At 41.4% G+C, this 21255-nt stretch overlaps 1 protein-coding gene across 2 annotated transcripts in view; it reads left to right on the plus strand.

Moving 5' to 3' along the window:
* Positions 1-1924: 1924 nt before the first annotated feature.
* The window catches only part of COLGALT1 (collagen beta(1-O)galactosyltransferase 1), a 36987-nt gene continuing 17656 nt past the window's right edge, over positions 1925-21255 (plus strand). For both annotated transcript variants that reach the window (XM_074261335.1, XM_074261343.1), the window contains exons 1-10: positions 1925-2461; positions 2553-2663; positions 2948-3065; positions 6659-6793; positions 7283-7487; positions 7714-7833; positions 15226-15302; positions 15404-15510; positions 16747-16879; positions 19710-19837. In XM_074261335.1, coding sequence (XP_074117436.1) covers positions 2187-2461; positions 2553-2663; positions 2948-3065; positions 6659-6793; positions 7283-7487; positions 7714-7833; positions 15226-15302; positions 15404-15510; positions 16747-16879; positions 19710-19837 — 1409 coding nt within the window. In that variant the 5' untranslated portion in view covers positions 1925-2186. The remainder of the gene's footprint in view (positions 2462-2552; positions 2664-2947; positions 3066-6658; positions 6794-7282; positions 7488-7713; positions 7834-15225; positions 15303-15403; positions 15511-16746; positions 16880-19709; positions 19838-21255) is intronic.

Below are 21255 nucleotides of genomic sequence, written 5' to 3' on the forward strand. Positions count from 1 at the left end.
GGAAAACATTTTTACAGTTAAAACATCTTTACAGTTAAAGGTTCTGATAAAGGCCTCATTTCCAATATATAGAGAGAATTGACTCTAATTTATAAGAAATCAAGCCATTCTCCAATTGATAAATGGTCAAAGGATATGAACAGACAATTTTCAGATGATGAAATTGAAACTATTTCCACTCATATGAAAGAATGTTCCAAATCACTATTGATCAAAGAAATGCTAATTAACACAACTCTGAGATACCACTACACACTTGTCAGATTGGCTAAGATGACAGGAAAAAATAATGATGAATGTTGGAGGGGATGTGGGAAAACTAGGACACTGATGCATTGTTGGTGGAGTTGTGAATGAATCCAAGCATTCTCGAGAGCGATCTGGAACTATGCCCAAAAAGTTATCAAAATGTGCATACCCTTTGATCCAGCAGTGCTACTACTGGGCTTATATCCCAAAGAAATGCTAAAGAAGGGAAAGGATTTGTGCCAAAATGTTTGTGGCAGCCCTTTTTGTAGTGGCTAGAAACTTGAAATTGAATGGATGCCCATCAATTGGAGAATGGCTGAGTAAATTATGGTATATGAATGCTATGGAATATTATTGTTCTGTAAGAAATGACCAGCAGGATGAATACAGAGAGGCTTGGAAAGACTTACATGAACTGATGCTGAGTGAAATGAGCAGAACCAGGAGATCATTATATACTTGTATTATATACAACAATACTGTATGAGGATGTATTCTGATGAGAAGATCTAATTTAATTCCAGTTGATCGATGATGGACAAAATCAATTACACTCAGAAAAGGAACACTGGGAAATGAGTGTAAACTTTGCATTTTTGTTTTTCTTCCCAGGTTATTTTTACCTTCTGAATCCAATTCTTCTGGTGCAACAAGAGAACTGTTCAGTTCTGCACACATATATTGTACCTAGGATATACTATGACATATTTAATATGTATAGGATTGTCTGCCATCTAGGGGAGGGGGTGGAGGGAGGGAAGGGAAAAATCGGAAAAGAAGTGAGTGCAAGGGATAATGTTGTAAAAAATTACCCAGGCATATGTTCTATCGATAAAAAGTTATAATTAAAAAAAAATTCAGAGTTGTGAGAATTAAATCACATAACACACATAAAATGCTTTGCAAACATTAAAGCCTTATGTAAAAGCTATTATATCATACAAAATCTCTCTGGGCCTCTGTTTCCCTATCTGTAAAAAGAGGAGGTCCCTCCAGATAATCCCTCAGGCCCTCTTCAACTCTGGAGCCATGAGTTAAGGACATAGCTCAGTCCATTTGGTGAAGTTGGTTAGAGTAGCTAGAGTTTCATCACACGTGGCAGTGGATTCTAGAACGAGAGGTCTCTAAACCCCGTCGCTGAGAGGGAGTGGAGTTGTAGTTCAAACCTTGACTCCATAGATAATACGAGGAGGGATAGATGCAAGAGCTGGGGCCGAGGTGTAAGTAGCATCCCCCAGCTAATTGGGGCTACTCACTGCTCATAAGATAAAGAGGCTGCCCTTCCCCACTTCTGAAGTTCTGTGACTTCTAATTGAATGAAATACCCCACCTAAAAGTCATTTCATTTGGAGAGGCACAACCCCAGCATTCAGATGCACTGGATGCAATGCTACGTGCAGCGGGAGTGTCTGGGCATTGGGCCAACCCCTTAGGACCGGATGGAACAACCAACCGGTATCCAGCACTCCAGCTGTGGTGGGGTCCGTCTGTCGAGCCCAATCCCGTAGGGCACAGGTCCAGAGTCCTTCCTGGGCTCCTGCTGGGACACACAGTGAGCCTTTCACCAGGCCGCCAGGTCTAGGCTCAAGGGGCGGGTCCCTACCAGGCTGGGTTCCGTGGCCGGGCGGTGTCTGATGGGGAAGGGGCAGGTCTGGAGAGGAGGGCCCACCCCTTTAAGGCTAGAAACCGGTGCTGGGGCGGGGCGGGTCCCGGTTAGGGGATTGGGACACGAGGCCCATTCCTTTAAGGCCGGATCCGGGCGCTAGATTCACACGGAGTGGGCCAAGAGCTTCCGAGGAATCGGCGCGGCGGGGCTGGCCGGGACTGGCCTTGCCTGGCCTGGCTTGTGTGCGGAGCGGGCGGTCGGAGGGCGGAAAGGCAGCTTAAAGGCGAGGCGCCGGGCATTAGCGGTCAGGGACCGGCAGGATTCTCTCGCCATGGGCACAGCCTGGGCCGGGAGCCGGAGCCGGAGCTCTAGCCCCAGGGCCGGGCGCCTGCTGGGCCTGGCGCTGTGCGCCGCCGCCGCGCTGCTTCTGCGGGGCCCGGGCAGAGCTGCCGCCTACTTCCCCGAGGAGCGCTGGAGCCCCGAGTCTTCTCTGCAGGCGCCGCGGGTCCTCATCGCCCTCATCGCCCGGAATGCGGCCCACGCGCTGCCCTCGACTCTGGGCGCCCTGGAGAGGCTGCGGCACCCGCGGGACCGGACTGCGCTATGGTGAGGATCCCCATCCCTGCTCCCTCCCCTTGCCGCGGGCCCTTCCCAGCCCGGCCCCAGCCCTGAGCGCCGCTTGCCCGTGCCTTTGCAGGGTGGCCACAGACCATAATGTGGACAACACGTCGGCGGTGCTGCGGGAGTGGCTGGTGGGCGTGAAGAGCTTGTACCACTACGTGGAGTGGCGACCCATGGAGGAGCCGAGGTGAGGAGTGGGGAGGGATTGTGCAGAAGGCGGGAAGCTGGCTACGGTGGCCTGAGGGGCTGGCCTAAGCTGTCAGCCAGCCTGCTGAGGCTGCTGGGGGTCAGGATAACCCATTTGGGAACTGGGACAGAAAGGGCCAATCGCCGAGATAGCCCCCAGATAGAGTTGGATTTCCACGCTTACCCCCCCCCCCCTTTCCCTCCCAGGGATTAGTCTGTTATTTGATCTGGGAATTGAGTCTGGCTCTGGCTCTAACTTTTAAAAGTAATTGTTGCTCCCCACAGGTCCTATCCCGATGAGGATGGCCCCAAGCATTGGTCCAATTCTCGCTATGAGCATGTGATGAAGCTCAGACAGGCAGCCTTGAAATCAGCTCGAGATATGTGGGCAGACTACATCCTGGTAAGAGGCACTGACAGCTTCCCATCCTTCCCCGTCTTCTCTCTCCTCCCTCCACCCCCATTTCAGCCTCCTATCCCCTTGGGTTTATGAGAGAAGAGGAAGTTGCTTGTCACAAGTTAAAGCTGAATTAATGCTGATTCAAGAGAGGCAACAGGAGTGTTGAACTTGAATTCCCCAAAATCATAGTTTAAAATCTACCTCAGACGCATTGTGTTATTTTACCCGTCTCTAAATCTCTGTTTCCATTTCTGTAAAATGAGAATAGCAATATTCCATCAGCTAATATATGCTCTGCAAGTTTGAAGTATTTGTCTTAACTCCTGTGATTTCATTGGTTAGAGGCTGGGAGAGCCTGAGAAAATTGCCTGGAGGACTGAAAGAAAGGACCTCACAGATGCAGGATGTTTCCCAGTCTATACTTGAATCCTTGTTCTGGTTGACTTTGAAGCCAGATCTCCATTTACTCTTTGCCACGTGGCCTCTGGAAGTGTTATATAAAGGTCAGAGGTTCTATTTATTTGCTTATTTTGGACTGGCCCTATGTATAAAGAACTCTCAGAAGAAGAAACTCCCTGTTCCAGTGCAGTTCAATCTTCACTTTTCTATTCAGTTCTTTGCTTTACTATTTATAGTCTTAAGAGAATTGCCTGAAATACTAAGATTTAAAGTCACTTGCCCAGGATCACTTAGATAGGATATCTCAGAGGCTATTCTTGAACTCCTTGACTCTAAGGATGCCTCCATCCACTATATCACAGTGCCTCTCCTTAAATCAATCATGATCAGACTAGCATCCAAACTGTGACTTAGCACACTGAGAACCAGAAATCAGTGATCCTGGTATCACTGGGGAGTTGATAGATGTTCCAGGGATTATTTGGTCCTTGGTAGGTGAGAGTGAGTGCTTTCCATGACAGAATCATCAGGAGGCAGAGCAGAATTAGGGTTGGGAGTATGACCCCTTTTTCCCCTTGGGCTGAGAGACATACGTTTTACAGGAAGAAGGAGCAAGACAGGAGAAAAGGATACAGAAACCAGAAATAGCTGACATCACAAGTACTTCTTGCTTTAAGCAAACTTGGCATGTGATCATCTAGATTTATAAAATAGATAAATTAGTTCCTTTCCTTTTGCAAAAGGATTACCACCACCCATCCTTGCCACATCCTCACCCTAACCTTTCTTAAAATAGCAAACATTCTAGTTTTTGCAGCCTTTGTGGATGTAAATACTGAAGCACCCTCTACTGAGGTGGTCAATGTCAGTACCCAGAACAATAATAGTTTTTATTTACCAGATATATGCATGGGTAATTTTACAACATTGACAATTGCCAAAACTTTTGTTCCAATTTTTCCCCTCCCCCCTCAGATGGCAGGTCGACCAATACATGTTAAATATGTTAGAGTATAAATTAAATACAATATATGCATACATAACCAAACAGTTGTTTTGCAGAACAAAAAGAATCGGACTTTGAAATAGGGTACAATTAGCCTGTGAAGGAAATCTAAAATGCAGGCGGACAAAATTAGAGGGATTGGAAATTCTGTGTAGTGGTTCATAGTCTTCTCCCAGAGCAGAACAAACTTTTAAAGGATATTATCTCAGCTTCAGTTTGAGTCCTAACTCTACCTCTGACTAGCCATATGACCTTGAATAAGCCATGTTATTCAGATGGGTCTCAGTTTACCTTTTTGTAAAATGAGAAGATTGGTCTAGATTTTCCCTTAGATCCTTATCAATACTGATATTTTGTGTCCTAAAAATAGATCTTGGGGAATCTAGGTGTTGAAGTAGATAGAATGCTAGGGCTAGGGGTTAGGAGAACCTGAGTTCAAATCCAGTTTCAGACACATACTAATTGTGTGACCTTGGATAAGTCATTTAACCCTGTTTGCTTCAGTTTCCACTTCTGTAAAATGAGTTAGAGAAGGAAATGACAAACCAATCCAGTCTCTGCAAAGAAAACCTCAAATGGGGTCACTAAGAGTTGGACACAACTGAAACTACTGAACAATATAACAAAAATAGATCTTAGGTTAAAACATCTGACCACTAACTATCTCAATTCATTTTCATGATTACCTCTGTCATTAAAAATATGAAATTGGAAAACTACTCCTAAGCCAAAAAGCAAATAGATATTCAAATCTATCCTCAATTCTCTTTATTGAAATGATATTATGGAGTCATGATCACTGTTGCAAATGGCATTTTGTCTTCTATTTTTTACACTTAATGTCACTTAGACATGTTTCTGTCTTACCAGTGTCCCTATGTCCCTTTTCACTGCTACATAGCCATAGTAATAATAGTTCTCATTTCTATACTTTTTCAAGGTTCACTGATCCCTATAAGGTCAGTAGAGAAAAGATTATTATTTTCATTTTGTAGCTGAAGAAACTGAGGCTCAGGGAAATGGAGGAATTTGTCTACATTCACACAACTAGTGAATAAGTGTTGAAGCTAGTCATTCATCCAATCGAGGCTTCAGCACACCAAAGTCCAGTCCACTGCTCTTCCTACTTCATCAGTCTCCCTCCTGCCATCAAGCCACTGCCTGCCTAACACCCTGTTCAAGAGAATTAGGGATGTGTTGGCAGCCATTCAGTTTTGAATGCATGGCTGAGAATGTCTTTGCATAAATTTCTTTTTCATTTTGGAGAGTGGACTCCCAGAGAGGAATTTCCAGACCAAAAAGTATGAATAGCTTTGTGGCTTTGGCTTGTGCTGGAAGAGTTTGGGAAATAGATCACAAGTCTACTGAAATGATGGGGGATTTCAATTTTTTGAGTATCTGGTGACAGTCTTCCTTAGGCCAAAGCAGAACAATCTCGACTAGGATTGGAGAAGGTCAAATGTCTCTATTTTTAAAAAAAGAATCCTTAGAGAAAGAAGCAAGAGCTATCATAGCTTTGTCAATAACAGATTATGCCAGACTAACCTCATCTTTTTAGACAGGTTTATTCTACTACTGGATTAAAGGAATCCTATAGATAATTAGCCCAGATTTGGGGAAACATTTGCCTAAGATTCTCATATTGTTCTTGTGGAGGAGATGGAGATATGAAGATCAGATGATAGATGGTAGTCAATAACCATACAGTTGGTCAATATGATACTATGGTTAGTAAGTAACAGATGGCTGGTCAAAGTCAAGGTGTCTTCATTAAGGTTTGATGACCACTTTAAAGGAGGTTGTTGGCCCTATGCTGACTGACATTTTTTTTTTTTTATCAATGACATCATATAAACTGACCAGTTGAGAGGTTAGTTTTTCTGAGTTGCTTTCCTCCTTTTAAAATCTTTTGGTATAGGAGATGGTATAGGGTAAGGAAGAGAGGAAAAGGATTATATTTGAAAATGAAAGTGATAGAAGAACACAGGCTATCAATAAAATGTGATTAAATAAAGTATCTGAGTTGACTGGGACTTAAAGAGTGCTGTGCTGGCTAATGTGAAAGAGGCTGGTAGGTGGGAGGAAGACAGCTGGGAAGTATTATGTCCTGAGAACTTTGGACAAGCCACTGGGTGATGGCTGCCTCAGTCACATGATGTGAATTCTACCCTGGCTCTCTTCTGCTTTTTAGTTTCTGGATGCAGATAATCTCCTAATAAACCCAGACACTCTCTCCCTGCTGATCGCAGAGAACAAGACAGTCGTGGCTCCCATGCTGGACTCCAGAGCTGCCTATTCCAATTTCTGGTGTGGAATGACTTCTCAGGTAGGCAGACTACAATTTTCTTACAATGAGTGATGATGACTATTAGGAACATAAAGATTATCTCCCAAGGTCTTTATATAGGATTTTGGTGACCCTGATTTGCTTGGTTTCTGCATTGGTCATTTAAAAAATATCAGGATTTGTCTTCCTTGATTTTGCTTTTCACTGAAATGTAAGCTCCCTGAGGGCAGGGACTATTTTTGCCTCTCTGTATACCTAGCACATAGTACATACCTGGCACATTAGAAATTACTGAATGATTTAGTGATATAATTACTGAATAAATGCTTTGTGATTGATTCACTACCAGTTCTGGCTTTTTCTGTATTTACATTTTTTTTTTTTGTACAGAAACATAAGTGTTGTTTTTTTTTTTTACTGTGCATGATCCTTTTCCTCTTGAACTCATCTTCTAGGGGTCTGAATCTCTCTTGGGAGCTCCCTGGGTATTCCCCTTCTACTCTGGGACTTGGTTGTCTTTCCTCCCAGGGCTATTACAAAAGAACACCAGCATACATACCCATCAGGAGGCGGGATCAACGTGGCTGCTTTGCTGTTCCCATGGTGCATTCCACCTTTCTGATAGACCTCAGGAAAGAGGCCTCCCGGGAACTCTCCTTCTACCCCCCACATCCTGATTATACCTGGTCCTTTGATGACATCATCGTCTTTGCTTTCTCTTGCAAGCAAGCAGGTGAGTGTCCCCTCAGTACAGACTCAGATAATCCATGTGACATTAGATAGGACCTCCAAGGAGTTGACACAGAATTACAGAATGTGCAAAATGTCACATTTGCAAAAATATCCCTGCCAGCCCATCCACCTATTGTGGTCTTTGAAGCCACTTGGTATTTGAATGTACATGTGTTGTTACAGCCCACTTACACTCAAACTTCTTTTCTGGTTTTTGCTACTTGCAGAAGTGCAGATGTTTGTCTGCAACAAGGAGGTCTATGGCTTCCTCCCAGTGCCACTGAGGGCCCACAGCTCCCTTCGAGATGAGGCTGAGAGCTTCATGCATGCTCAGCTTGAAGTCATGGGTAAGTCCAATCCCAGCCATGCTGAATTCTCTGTACTCTTCACATTTGGAAGCTGTCTCTGGAATTGACTGTCTTCTTCTTCTCTCATCTTCACATTCTATATTTCAAAATTTCTGTGTCCTTTGAGAAATCCCAAGAAAGCAGTTCCTGTGGACCACAGTTATTCCCTTCTCCCAAGTCTAAATTAAACAGAATGGAATTAGAAAACTACATCTCTCTTGAGATCAGATCTCTTTCTATTTAGAACCTAACCCATTACTAAGCTTCTTGTGAGTACAGGAATTCTTTGTTTGGTCATTAGGAGCCAAGGCTCCTAATTTCAGAGATAGCTATTCAAAAGATTGATGTCGATGAGGGTTATAGATAGTGTATTGAAATTCAAAGGAGGAAGTGATCATGGTATGTAGGAATAATCTGGGAAAACTTCATGGAAGACATAGGGCATAGTTGGGTAGGATTTGAATCAGCAGAAAACAAGGTATGGAGGTAAAAATGGGCAAGGAATGGGAGCATAGGATTTATTTAAACTTAATTTTATTTTTATTTTATTTTTTAAAGCTTTTTATTTTCAAAACATACGCATGGATACTTTTTCAACATTAACCCTTGCAAAATCTTGTGTTTCAATTTTCCTTCCCCTTCTTACACCCCTCCCCTAGATGGTAAGTAATCCAATATATGTTAAACATGGTAGAAATATATGCCAAATCCAATATTAATGCTATTTTAATAGCATTTATAGAGCTTTTCAGGATTTGCAAAGCATTTAACAAATATTAGCTCATTAGATCCTTATAATATCATGAAAGGTAGATTCTATTAAAATCCCAATTTTACAGATGTGGAAACTGAGGTAGATAGAAGTTAAGTGACTTGCTCAGGATGCCACAACTAGTTATGGCCTTAGGTTGAATTTGAATCCAGGTCTTCCTGACTTAAAGTACAATGCTCTATCTATCATGCCATCTAGCTTATAGTCATTTCCCAATTTACTTCCCATCCACCCATTACAATCCTCTCTTGTAATAAAGAAAAACAATTAAACAAAACTAACCATCACAAGAATTGTGTCAGATAGCAAGAGCAATACTTTATATCAGGAGTCCCCCACTTTTTCACCAAGAGATAGGAAATATAGTTTTATCATCTATTGTTGGAATTAAAATTGGGCATTCTGTTTAGTCAGAACTTAGCTGGGTTTTTTTGTTTATTTATTTTGTTTTGTTTTGTTTTGTTTTATTTGCATGATCATAGTAGTTGTGAATATTGGTTATTTTTTATTTTATTTTTTTATTTTTTTATCATTATAGCTTTTTATTTACAAGATATATACATGGGTAATTTTTCAGCATTGATCCTTGCAAAACCTTCTGTTCCAACTTTTCCCCTCCTTCCCCCCATCTTTTCCCCCAGATGGCAGGTAGACCAGAATATTACTTCTTTTGGTTCTGTTTTCTCTGTTCTTCAACAATTCATCAAATCTTATTAGATTTCTCTGAATTTCTCATTACTAATATGTTCAGCCATTGCTTAATTGATGGGTACCTACTATATTTCCTTCCTCCCTCCCTCCTTCCTTCTTTCCTTCCCTTCCTTGCTCCCTCTCTCCCTCTCTTTCTCTCTCCTCTTGCTTCCTCCCTCCCTCTCTCCCTTCCTTCCTTCTTTCCCTTTTGTTTTTGGCTTTCTAAAAAGTGTAGCTATATAGGCCTCTGCAATTGCTCTTCTATGTTCAGTAGTAGGATTAGTGAGTCAAAATTTAGTGACTTCTCTTGCATAATTCCAAGTTATTTTCCAGTATGGTTGGTTAGACCAGCATATAACTCTGCTAGGTAATAGTCTATCTGTAGATGTATCCCCTCTAAAATTCATTATTTCAGCTTTTAAATAATCTTTGTCAGTTTGATAAATTTGAACTAAAACATCAGAATTGTTTAAATGTGTATTTCTCTTATGACTCATGATTTTTTGATCACTTATTCAGTAATAGTTTATATATTTGCATCTATGCCCTATGTATCTTGGATACCCAGAGATAATAGCAAAGATTTCTACCTCGACTCCCCCACTTTTTCAGTTTTTCTTTTATCCTAGTAAAATTGATTTTGTTAGGATTTAGAAATTTTTATACTACCAAAATTGATTATTTGGTCTTTTGTGATTTCCTTGGTCCCTTATTTGATTATGAATTCTTTTTCCCTTCTCTAATTTTTTATTATGTGATCTTTTGTGTTTAGGCCACTTGTTATTTTTGAAGCTTATTATAGTATATGTTATAAGATGGTGATCTAAACCTATTTTCTGCTAAATTATATCAATGAATTTCTCTCACTATTGGTTGCTCCTGGTTCTGTTCTATCCCATTTAATAGAAATGCTGGTGGGTTTAGTGCATTTATTTTATTTGACTACTTTATTGAAGCTATTAATCACTTTGGTGATTTTCTTTGCTAGTTCTCTTGGTTTTTTTCAGTAAATTATTATGTTTTCTGCAAACAGAGTTATGTTCTTAAATTTTTTTTGCTAATATTTTTACCTTTAATTCCTCTCTTTTTTATTGTAATAGCTAATATTTTTAGTAGTTTTTTTGGGATAACCTTAAGATTTAAAGCTTGAAAAACCCTGAAGGATCTCAAAATAAAATCCCCTCATTTTATCTGTGAGGGAGGTTAATTGCCTTAATAACACAGCTAATAAATTATAGAACTGGAATATTTTAGGACCCCAAATTGGCTAGAACAGATAGTTTGTACTGGGAATCAGTAGAAGTATAAAGCTAGAAAGATAAAGGCTGAAACTAATGAGGACTTTAAATGCCAAGTTCAGAAGCATGGATTTTAAGGAATGGGAACACTGGATATTTTTGAGAGGGCTGCAATGATATAATGGATTTCACTGCTGTTCAGTCATTTCAGTCATGTCTGACTTTTTGTGACTCCATTTTGGGTTTATTTGGCAAAGATACTTAAATAGTTTGCTATTTCCTTCTCCAGTTTATTCTATAGAAGAAGAAACTGAGGCAGAGTTAAGTGACTTGCCCAGAATCACATAGCTAGTAAATATCTGAGGCCAGATTTGAACTCAGGAAAATGAGTCTTTGGCCTGATAATCTGTCCACGTGCTACCTAGTTGTTCATGATATGATAGGATGGAACTGATTAGCAAAAATAATCTGTATGCACAGGGTGAGGAAAAGAAAAGACTAGTATCAGGGAGATGGGTTAGAAGGCTATTATAGTAATCCAAGAAGATGAAAATACATTTCCTACCTCAAAGTAGTAGATTTGGAGATTGTTCAGCTTAATTAGCTCAATTTCCTCATCTGTCAGGTGAGTCACAGAAAGAAATGGCAAACCACTCTAATATCTCTGCCAAGAAAATCCCAAATAGGGTCATGAATAGTCAGATGTGACTGAAATATGTTATTAACAAAATAAATGAGCTGGGCATTTTTGGGATACACAGAAATGTAAAAACATCTTCCTTGGCTTCAACAAACTCCAGTGAAGCAGACAACATGCATATTGCTATGTACATATAAGATATATGAATGAATGAAAGATACAGGAATGAAAGCAGTCTCAGAGGGAAGGCTCTAGCTGCGAGGGAGAAAAAACTGGGAAAGCCTCTTTTAAAAAGATGGCATTTGCAGTGCGTGTTGTAGGAAGTCAGAAAAACTTGAGGGTAGAAGGGGGGAGGAGACAGTCAGTGAAGATGCTTAGAGAGAAGACATGGAGGGGTCATATTCAAAGACAGCAAAAAAGTCAGTGTTACAGAATCATGTGGGGAATAAGGTGCAAGAAAATTAGAAGGTTTAGGAGGGCCCAAACAGCTTGTGAAAGGCTTAGAAAGCCTAGCAGAGGAGTTTATGTTTGATCTTGGTGGTATTACAAAGCCATTGGAGTTTGTTGAGTTGAGGGACAAGGTGATACGAACAGACTTTTGCTTAAGGAAACACCATTTAATTCTTTAAACTAGAGCCAAGGTTTGTTAATAACATGAGTTGGGACCTGAAATTACTCAGTGCATATAATAGGAAATGTTGGCTTCTAGAGAGACTCTGAGGATGTTGTAAAGCAGCAGATCCTGTGGGCACAAATTGCTCCTGGAGAATAAAGCAATAAAATTCTGCAAACACAGAAGAGCTATAGTAGAATAAAGCATCCTGGCAGTCCTAGGCTTTTTCTTTTGGGAGCCTTCTGTTGGAAGTCTGGGGAGCTGTGCTATCACTGAATATGTGGTGAAACCGGCATTAAACAGGAGGGGTAACAGGCAGAAAGGAAACATAAAGGAACACTCTGAAGGAATAATCAGCAGTGTTTAGTGACTAGCCAGGAGATAGTGGGAGAATGAGAAGTCAGAAATGACCTAGCATTCTGGCCTGTGTGCCTGAAATAATGGTGCAGCCATCAATGCAATAGAGATAAAGAAGGGGAGGAATGCTTTAGGGGGAAAGTGCTTGTTTGGGGACAGCTGAACTGGTGGGATATCCAAGTAGAGATGTGGATCTGGAGCTTAGAAAGAGATTAAAAGGGCTGAAAGCAGAGGCCATTAACTGAAGCCATTAGAATGCTTTATGAGTAAGTAAAGTGAACCTTAAATCTGCCTCTTGTTTGTCTTTGAATTTCTAAGCCCTGGCACAGCACCTGACACAAAGTAAAACATTTCATCAGCGATTGCTAAATTCAATTGCTTGTTGGAGAATATCCTTCTTTGGAGTGGGAAGAAATAAGACAGAAGTGAAAGAAAAGAACCCTGGAGAGTTGTGATAAGGGAGAAAGTGGTCACAGGACAATAGATTAAGAATTATTAGTACTCTTAAATATTATCTAATTGCCCCCCCCATTTTACAGATGGAGAAAGTGAGGCCCAGAGAAGTTAAATAGCTCACCTACTCTCTATAATTAATAAAGTCAAGAATCAATTAATCAGGAAGTACTTATTAAACTCCTACTATGTACCATTACTCTGCTGGGTGGTGGGGGATATAAAGACAAACATTAAACACAGTCCATGCTTTCTAGGAATTTACATACGAGGTAATTTTGAAGACAAGATACTAGCAGGGAAGAATTTCATGTAGAAAATGGTGTTTTAACTGAAGAAATTAGGGATTCTTGGAGTCATGCACAAGAAGAGGGAATGAATACCAGGCTTGGGGGACAGCCTATGAAAAAACATGGAGATGGGAGTTAGAATATTATGTATAAGGTATATGTCATTGAATGTATGAAAAGGAGTTATGAATAAACTGGAAAGGTAGATTGGAACCAGGTGGTGAAGAGTTTAAATGTCACATTTCAACCTCTGTCCTTTCATGTCAAGTCCATTTTTTTTTTCCCACATGGCACTATATAGTCTCTTAATAATGTAAAATATCATAGAGATTTCAGGGAAAATGAGGAAGGAGGAAAGGGTATTTTACAGGTCACTAATGACTTGGAAGGAAGCAGCCTTTGAGTCAAAAAGGAATTAGATTGCAGAAGTTGAGGAGAGACAAAGGAAGTTGGGGACATATGAGCCCAGAGGGGAGACCCTTCATTGGAGGTGCTTGGCAGTTTGGCTCCTGCTGGTGGTTCCTACAGCTGCCTTCCTGTTCTGGCTGGAGGCCAGTCCATAGCACAGGCTAGTGCCTGTTCTCCCCCTCACATTCCTTGGGAAAGGTTCACACTATGTCTTTGTCCTGCTCCAGAACTGAAGGTCCGGAGAAGTCAGCTCAGCTTTCAAAAGGCCAGGTTCCTGTCCCCAGGTATTTTTAGTGGGGAAAGCAATAGCTCTAGTCTGTGTGGTGTTCCAGCCTCCCTCCACAGTCAAACCCCAGCTGCTCCAGCTACGTCCTCCTGCCCTGGAATGCTTGTCTGCCCACCTCTGCTAACTTTAGATTCTTCTTAACTCTCTCCCCCTCCCCCCTCTTCCTCCTCCATTGAGATTTTCCTGCCTGACCCAACCTGAAAATTCCAGACATTTCCTGGTATCCCTACAGCATGTACACAGAATGATTCTCCTTCTGAAGTTGTTTTTCTGTTCCATTGTTCTTACATATATCTCATGTATGGTCTTCTGTGCATGTGTATCCGTTTTACTTGTGTGTGGTATGTTATGTCTATATGTGTTTGGGGAGGGAATCCTTGAAGGTAAGAATTATATGTGTGGGTGTTTGTGATTGTTGGATTTGAAACCACATTTCTGACAGTCTGAGATTAGACCAGTAGATGTACTATCACACATGCATCTTTAAAAACTTATTGATATCTTTTTTTTCCTTAAAGCTTTTTATTTACAAAACATGTACATGGGTTATTTTTCAATACTGACTCTTGCAAAACCTTCTGTTTCAAATTTTCCCCTCCTTCCCCCCACCTCCTTCCCTAGATGGCAGATAGCCCAATACATGTTAAATATGTTAAAATAGGGGCCCCTAGGTGGCGCAGTGGATAGAGCACCAGCCTTGAATTCAGGAGGACTCGAGTTCAAATCTGGTCTCAGACACTTAACACTTCCTAGCTGTGTGACCCTGGGCAAGTCACTTAACCCCAGCCTCAGGGAAAAATAAATAAATATGTTAAAATATATATTAAATTCTTATTATATCTTTTAAAAATCACCTTAATTTACAAATATATTCTTTTCTCCCTCCCTATTCAGAGAGTCCTTCCTTGTAATAAAAATTTAAAAGAGGGGGGAAATCAATTTAATAAATCCAACTATTAACCAAGTTTGAAAGTATATGCGGTGTTCTGTATCCAAAATCCCCCATTTCCTCAAAGAAGTACATTTTTTCTTTTGGGCCAAGTGTGGTCACTATTGTGATATGTTGTTTCCATTTAAATTGGTTGTCCTTGTGCGTATTATTTACCTTATTCTTTTATTTTGCATCATCTCAGTTCATATAATTCCCCATCACTTTTTCTTCATATTCACTTTTTCTTACAGCATAGTAATATTGTATTGAGTTTATATATACAATTTATCCATTTAGCAGTCAATAAATATTTATTAAACACCTTCTCTGCACCAGGCACTTTGCTAAACAGTGAGTATACAAGTATGAAAAAGGAAATGCCTATGTTTAAGAATCTTAGTCATATAAGGGAAAACAATATATTTAAGGAAGATGAAAAGTGGAGGTGGGGGGAAAAGGAAGGGGACCCCTCCTATGCTTGAGAGCATAAATTCCAGAGGAGTACAGGGAAGGAAATGAAATGAAGAGACAGCTCTCTGCTTCACCCTCCATTCAGAGTGGTCCCAGGACCAGATGATTCTGACAAGGTGTGATGTAGGATGATGAAGTTTCTGGGGCATGATGGGGATAGATAATCTACTTTGTTTCTGCTTCTTTGATACCACAAAAGATGTCATGCTTGGTTTTTTTTTTTATCTTTTTATTTTCCTGTAGTAAAGTACCCCCCAGTGGAACCTTCACATTTTACCTCCGTCCAGGCCAAAGTACCTGATAAGATGGGCTTTGATGAGGTGAGATGGTTACTGGGCTTGGGGAGGACCAGGCTTGGGAGGAGGAGAGAGGATGGAGGGAGGCTTTGGAGTTTGAATGTGGTTTGTGTTTGGTCTTGTAGGTCTTCATGATTAATCTTAAGCGTCGATCGGACAGACGTGAACGTATGCTAAGGACTCTCTATGAGCAAGAAATTGAATGCAAAGTGGTTGATGCAGTAGATGGAAAGTAAGTGCCCATCTTAAGTAGTTAGGGGATCTGGGAAAGTCCTGGGTCTTAGTGACATTAAGGTTCCAGGAACATGGGCTACCACAACGCTTGTGATGAACACACTCTCTCCTGAGGATTATAGAGAATTTCTCAGCCCTGAGATGGGGTGTGGGGCAATTCCTGCCAGGGTACAGCCAGTTTCACCTTTCATTCCCATAAGAATCCCAGGTCTTGCTCCATGAGGTATAGTATGCTTCGCATGTTCTTAACCAGTTCTGTGAGAGCAGATATATGATCAATGGACCTCCTCACTGGGCAGATGCACAGCTGTGAAATGCTGGGTAGCTTCTGGTTTAGAATTGGGGTATCTAAATGAAATTAGGGTTTAATTGAGGTCTAGTGGCAGATTCAGGGTACAGGGAGTCAAATAGAGCTCCCCTGTAACCCTTTTGCATTCAGCGCAAGGATACAGAGTTAAATGAGGTCTAGTAGCAGTGCAAGAGTCCCCTGTAAAGGAATTTACAGACCCGAAAACCTAGATTGATAAAAGAGGTTTATTATGGGGTTTGGAAGTAAGGTTAGTAAAAGGTGAAGGTAGAGATAAGAGGGTACCGGAAATAGGATTTCAATAGACAGAGAGTCTTTGGTGTCAGGCCTGGTGATGGCATGTTTAGACCCTCTGCAAAGAGAGACTCCAGCTTGGCTCTTTTTAAATAGGGGGCTTTGGCTACAAGCTGAAGCAGGGCTTGTAGGAGGAGTACCAGGTTGGCTCCAGGCTGGGTTTCAGCCTTAGAATTTGAATTGAATTCAATGGCTTTCAGGACTGAACTGATCCCACCCAGATAACAGAGATGAAGTTGTTTGTGCTTGGAGAGTAGAAGGAGGTTTTCTCCTTTAAGGATTTTTCAGGGTTTTGGAGTTTCCTCGTCATTAGGACTAATTAGGGGTCACAAGCACTGTAGTTCAAATCTGGCCTGAGTCACTTAACTAGCTGCATGACCCTGTATCTCCATTTGCCTTAGTTTCTTCAACTATAAACATGGGAATACTAACACCACCACCTTGGAGAGTTGTTGTGAGGATCAGATGAGATGATATTTGCAAAGTGCTTAGCACAGTGTCTAGCACTATAGTAGGTGATGTATAAAAGTTTATTTCCATCCACTTTTCCCCCATGTACTTTCTGCAGCTGGCTCAGCTATCATCTGTACTCTTGAATAGCTTAGGGAGTAGTTCTGTTCATCTTCCTTCTAGAGCCATGAACACAAGCCAAGTGGAAGCTCTGGGGATTCGGATGCTGCCAGGTTATCAGGACCCCTACCACGGCCGGCCACTCACCAAGGGAGAGCTGGGCTGCTTCCTCAGTCATCACCAAATCTGGAAGGAGGTGAGTGCCAGCGGAAAGGGCTCCCTTGGCTGGATGCCACAGTGTCTCAAGAGAGATCATCTAGACAGCGTATGGATTTCCATGTCCCCACCAGGAACAGAATGGTATTTTTAGCCTATAGACCAGGGTGGGAAGGAAGGGAAACCTGATAACTCTCTTCGAGGATTTGGAGGACTTGTCCTCTGGAGGAAGGATTCAGCTTGCTCTGTCTGGCCCCACAGGACAGAATTAGGAACAACGAATGGAAGCCAAAAAAAGATCTGTTTGATGAGGTCAGGATGTACTTCCTAACATCCAGAGCTTGGGAATGGGCGGCCTTGGAAGGGAAGGAGGGAGCTCCCTCTTGTGGCAGATCTTCAAGCAAAGTAGGGTGGACTGATGTGTTGAAGAGCAGACTTTTCCAGTCATGCTTTGTACTTGATGGTACCTGAAATCCCTTCTAACTCTGAAATCCTGAGAAATCCTAGGAGATTGGAGTCATACTTATTCCCAGGGTTGGAAAGACCCCTAGGGACACACAGTCCAGCCCAAGGAGGAATCCTCTCTTAGGCATCTCAACAAGGGGGTCATTCATTACAATCCACATAGAGCATCGACATCACAATTACCTTCTGATCACCAGGAAGGGCACGTGGTGCCCAGAAAGAGTGGGCTTGCAATCAGACCTGGCTTTAAATCTCAACTGTGTAGACAGAAATAAGTCAATTTATTTGAGACTCATTTCCCTCATTGGCAAAAATGGAGATAATAATATGTCTACTAAATATCTCATAGAGTTTTTGTAAATAAAAGCACTTTGCAAATTTCAGGTGCTATCGCAATGGAAGTTAATTTTTTTTTATTAATTTTATAATTATAAAAATTTTTTGACAGTATATATGCATGAGTAATTTTTTTAATAACATTATCCCTTGTATTCATTTTTCCAAATTTTCTCCTCCCTTCCTCTACTCCCTCCCCTAGATGACAGGCAATCCCTTACATTTTACATGCGTTACAGTATAACCTAGATACAATATATGTGTGTAAATCCAATTTTCTTGTTTCATGTTAAGTATTGGATTCCGAAGGTATAAGTAACCTGGGTAGATAGACAATAGTGCTAACAATTTAAATTCAATTCCCAGTGCTCCTTCTCTGGGTGTAGTTGTTTCTGTCCATTATTGATCAACTGGAAGTGAGTTGGATCTTCTTTATGTTGAAGATATCCACTTCCATCAGAATATATCTTCATACAGTATTGTTGTTGAAGTGTATAATGATCTCCTAGTTCTGTTCATTTCACTCAGCATCAGTTCATGTAAGTCTCTCCAAACCTTTCTGAATTCATCCTGCTGGTCATTTCTTACAGAACAATAATATTCCATAACATTCATATTTATTTAAGATTTTAGCATCAATATTCATTAAGGAAATTGGTCTACAATTTTCTTTCTCAGTTTTCGATCGACCTGGTTTAGGTATCAGTACCATGTCTGTGTCATAAAAGGAGTTTGGTAGGACTCCTTCATCCCCTATTTTTTCAAATAGTTTATATAACATTGGGGCTAATTGTTCTTTAAATGCTTGATAGAATTCACATGTAAATCCATCTGGTCCTAGGGATTTTTTAATGGAAGTTATTTTTACTGTTGCTGTTCCATTTTGGACAGCTCTATTTTTTCCTAGTTTTTCTCCTACATTGAGCTCAAATCTTACTCTCAGTAGCATATTCCTAATGCCACCCTCTGGGCCCAAGGAGAAAAGCCTTCCCCATCCTCACCTCTCACATACTTGGAAAGCAGCTCTGATGTCTCCCTGCAGCTCCTAGCTTGCATGGCATAAAGGGTGGTTATGGGCCTTGTAGCACAGAGACTGGGGAAGCCTAGCTACGTGTTTCCACAACTGTGAGCTGTGGGGAGGGAAGAAGGGGCACCCTGGAGGTGAGAAATGTTATTTATCCTTAAGAGCTGGATGCTTCTGAAATAGAAGATATGTTTGTGGTTAGTTAGTTAAGAAATGTCAGGGTAAGTGACCTGGGCCAAGAGGGAGAAAGAAGGCCCCAAATAGCAGCAGACACAGACTGATATACAGACCTTCTGTCCTTGCCTAGATTGAGGAGGACGGCAGGGTACTGATGGCAGAACCCGGATTCTTTCTAGTCTTTTAGCAGAGCCAAGACTCGTGGCTGACTTCTTCCTGGTGGGACCAGTCACTTAACTCCCCTTGAAAGGACTGAAGCACTGGCATTGGGGAACAGAAGAAGAATAGGGAAGGAATGGGAGAAGAAAGGCCTTTTTGTAATGATGTTTGGAATAAGTGGGGGTTAAGAGCATCATCTTGGGTTAGTAGGCAGGATTCTGCCTTCTCTTTGGGGGACTAGAGGGAAGATGAGATAGTGAAGCAGTCCTCTCAGACCCTCAGCTGCTTCGAGACTATCAGATTATGTAGTGGAGCCTGGGGATGAACATACCATTGGCTAGAGAAGACACGTGAAAGAGGAAATGCTCCCATGAATCTGTGGCCAGTTATATTTCTGTATGTCAGCATTATGTAAAAACGTGTGCGTGGCCATATCTACATATGTGAAAATAGCTTATTTTTGTCCTGAGAGATAGGTGTGTGCATGGACAAGTGTGTCCCCCTCTGTCATATTCAAATCTTTTATTTCTGGTGCATTCTGAGTCAGCAGGCTTGTGATTGTGGGTGAAGCAGGTTGGAAAGCAGCTGTTTCAGTGGTGGTACCATGGGGGTGACTGCCAAGAGGCTCTGGGGTTCTCTAGGTCCCAGCATTTGTGGGCTGGGGTTTCAATTTTTCCTGCTCACCAATGTCACCTCGTTCCATTGTCAGGTGGTGGAGCGCGGGCTGGAGAAATCTCTCGTGTTCGAGGACGATCTCCGCTTTGAGATTTTCTTCAAAAGGCGCCTGATGAATCTGATGTATGACATTGAGGAAGAAGGCCTGGAATGGGACCTGATGTGAGTACCAGGACTGGTGTCCACTGGGAAGAGGGTGGTCATAGACAAGACTCAGGACCTCAAGCTTTCAGCCTCCTAAACAGAGGCTCTCTTGTGACCCAAACACTCAGGAGAACAGAATAGCTAATGACTCATTTTATCTGGTGGACTCACAGGAATCTCAACAGCAAAAACTTTTATTCTATACTTTGGGTTCAAGAAATTAGCCTCCCAAAGATGAGGTTGAAGTAGCACAATTGAGGAGGTTTATCTGGAGAAGTAGACCAAGTCCAATTTGAGTCACCAGTTTAGTTCAAAAGAAACTAAAGTGAGCTTGGTCTACTTTAAGAGACATGTGGCTTCTAGGAATAAGGATGTGATAGACAGCTAAGTGGTGCCATCCTGCACAGAGCTCTGGGCCTGGAGTCAGGAAGACAAGTTCAAATCCAGTCTCAGATACTTACGAAATATGTGACCCTGGGCAAGTCATTTAATCCTGTTTGCCTCAGTTTCCTAACTGTAAAAATGAGAAGGAGAAGGAAATGGAAAACCACTGCAGTATCTTCCCAGGAAAACCCTAAATGGTTAATGAAGAATCATATACAACTCAAAGCAAAAACCAATTCTTTTTTATTCTGCCCTTTTCAGACTATGTCTAGAATAGATAGTGAAGGGTCTTCATCTGTCAAGTGAGGATTAGTTGAAGGCACTGGGGATTTTAAACTTTAAGAAGAGAGGACATGAGCATTTTGGGGATGGCTACTTTTAAATATTTGAAAGGCTGCCATGGAAAGTTGGGAATAGACTTTTGGTTTTACCCTAGAGGGCAGAACCAGAGATGATGGGTAGATATTGCAAAGAGATAAATTTAGGGTTTTTCTAGGAAAAACTTCCTAACAGTTAGAGCTCTCCCAAAGAGGAAGGGACTGACCAGAGAGAGGGTAGGTTCCCCCTCCTTGGAGGTCTTTAAAGAGAGGTGATCCTTTGTCAGTTATGTTATTGTTAAGGATTCACTTCTCATTTGAATTAGACCAAAAGGCCACAGCAGCCCTGTCTAATTCTAAATTTTGTGAAAATAGCAGAGATATCTTCTTCCCTTCTGTCTATCCTGTTTGAATCTATACAGCAAACACTTTAAGAATGGCCCACGGGGTTCCAGCAGAGGCTTGAACTAAGCCTAGAACATCTACAACAGACTTACTGGCTACAGAGTTTAAATACAGTAACACTTCACTTATCCGGAAATCAGTTATCCAGCAACCTGGGGAATATAGGACATAAATAAGGATTTAGGAATACACTCGAAACATCCTTTGGTGGACATCAATGTGATAATGCATATAGGGGAGAGACTTACATCTTCACATGAAATCTAGTAATTTAGCAGCACTCTTAACAAAAACAAACAGAACTTTTTAAAAAAAACCCACTATAATAAA

Source organism: Sminthopsis crassicaudata, chromosome 1 (assembly GCF_048593235.1).
Source record: "Sminthopsis crassicaudata isolate SCR6 chromosome 1, ASM4859323v1, whole genome shotgun sequence".
In the NCBI taxonomy this organism is placed as follows: Eukaryota; Metazoa; Chordata; class Mammalia; order Dasyuromorphia; family Dasyuridae; genus Sminthopsis; species Sminthopsis crassicaudata.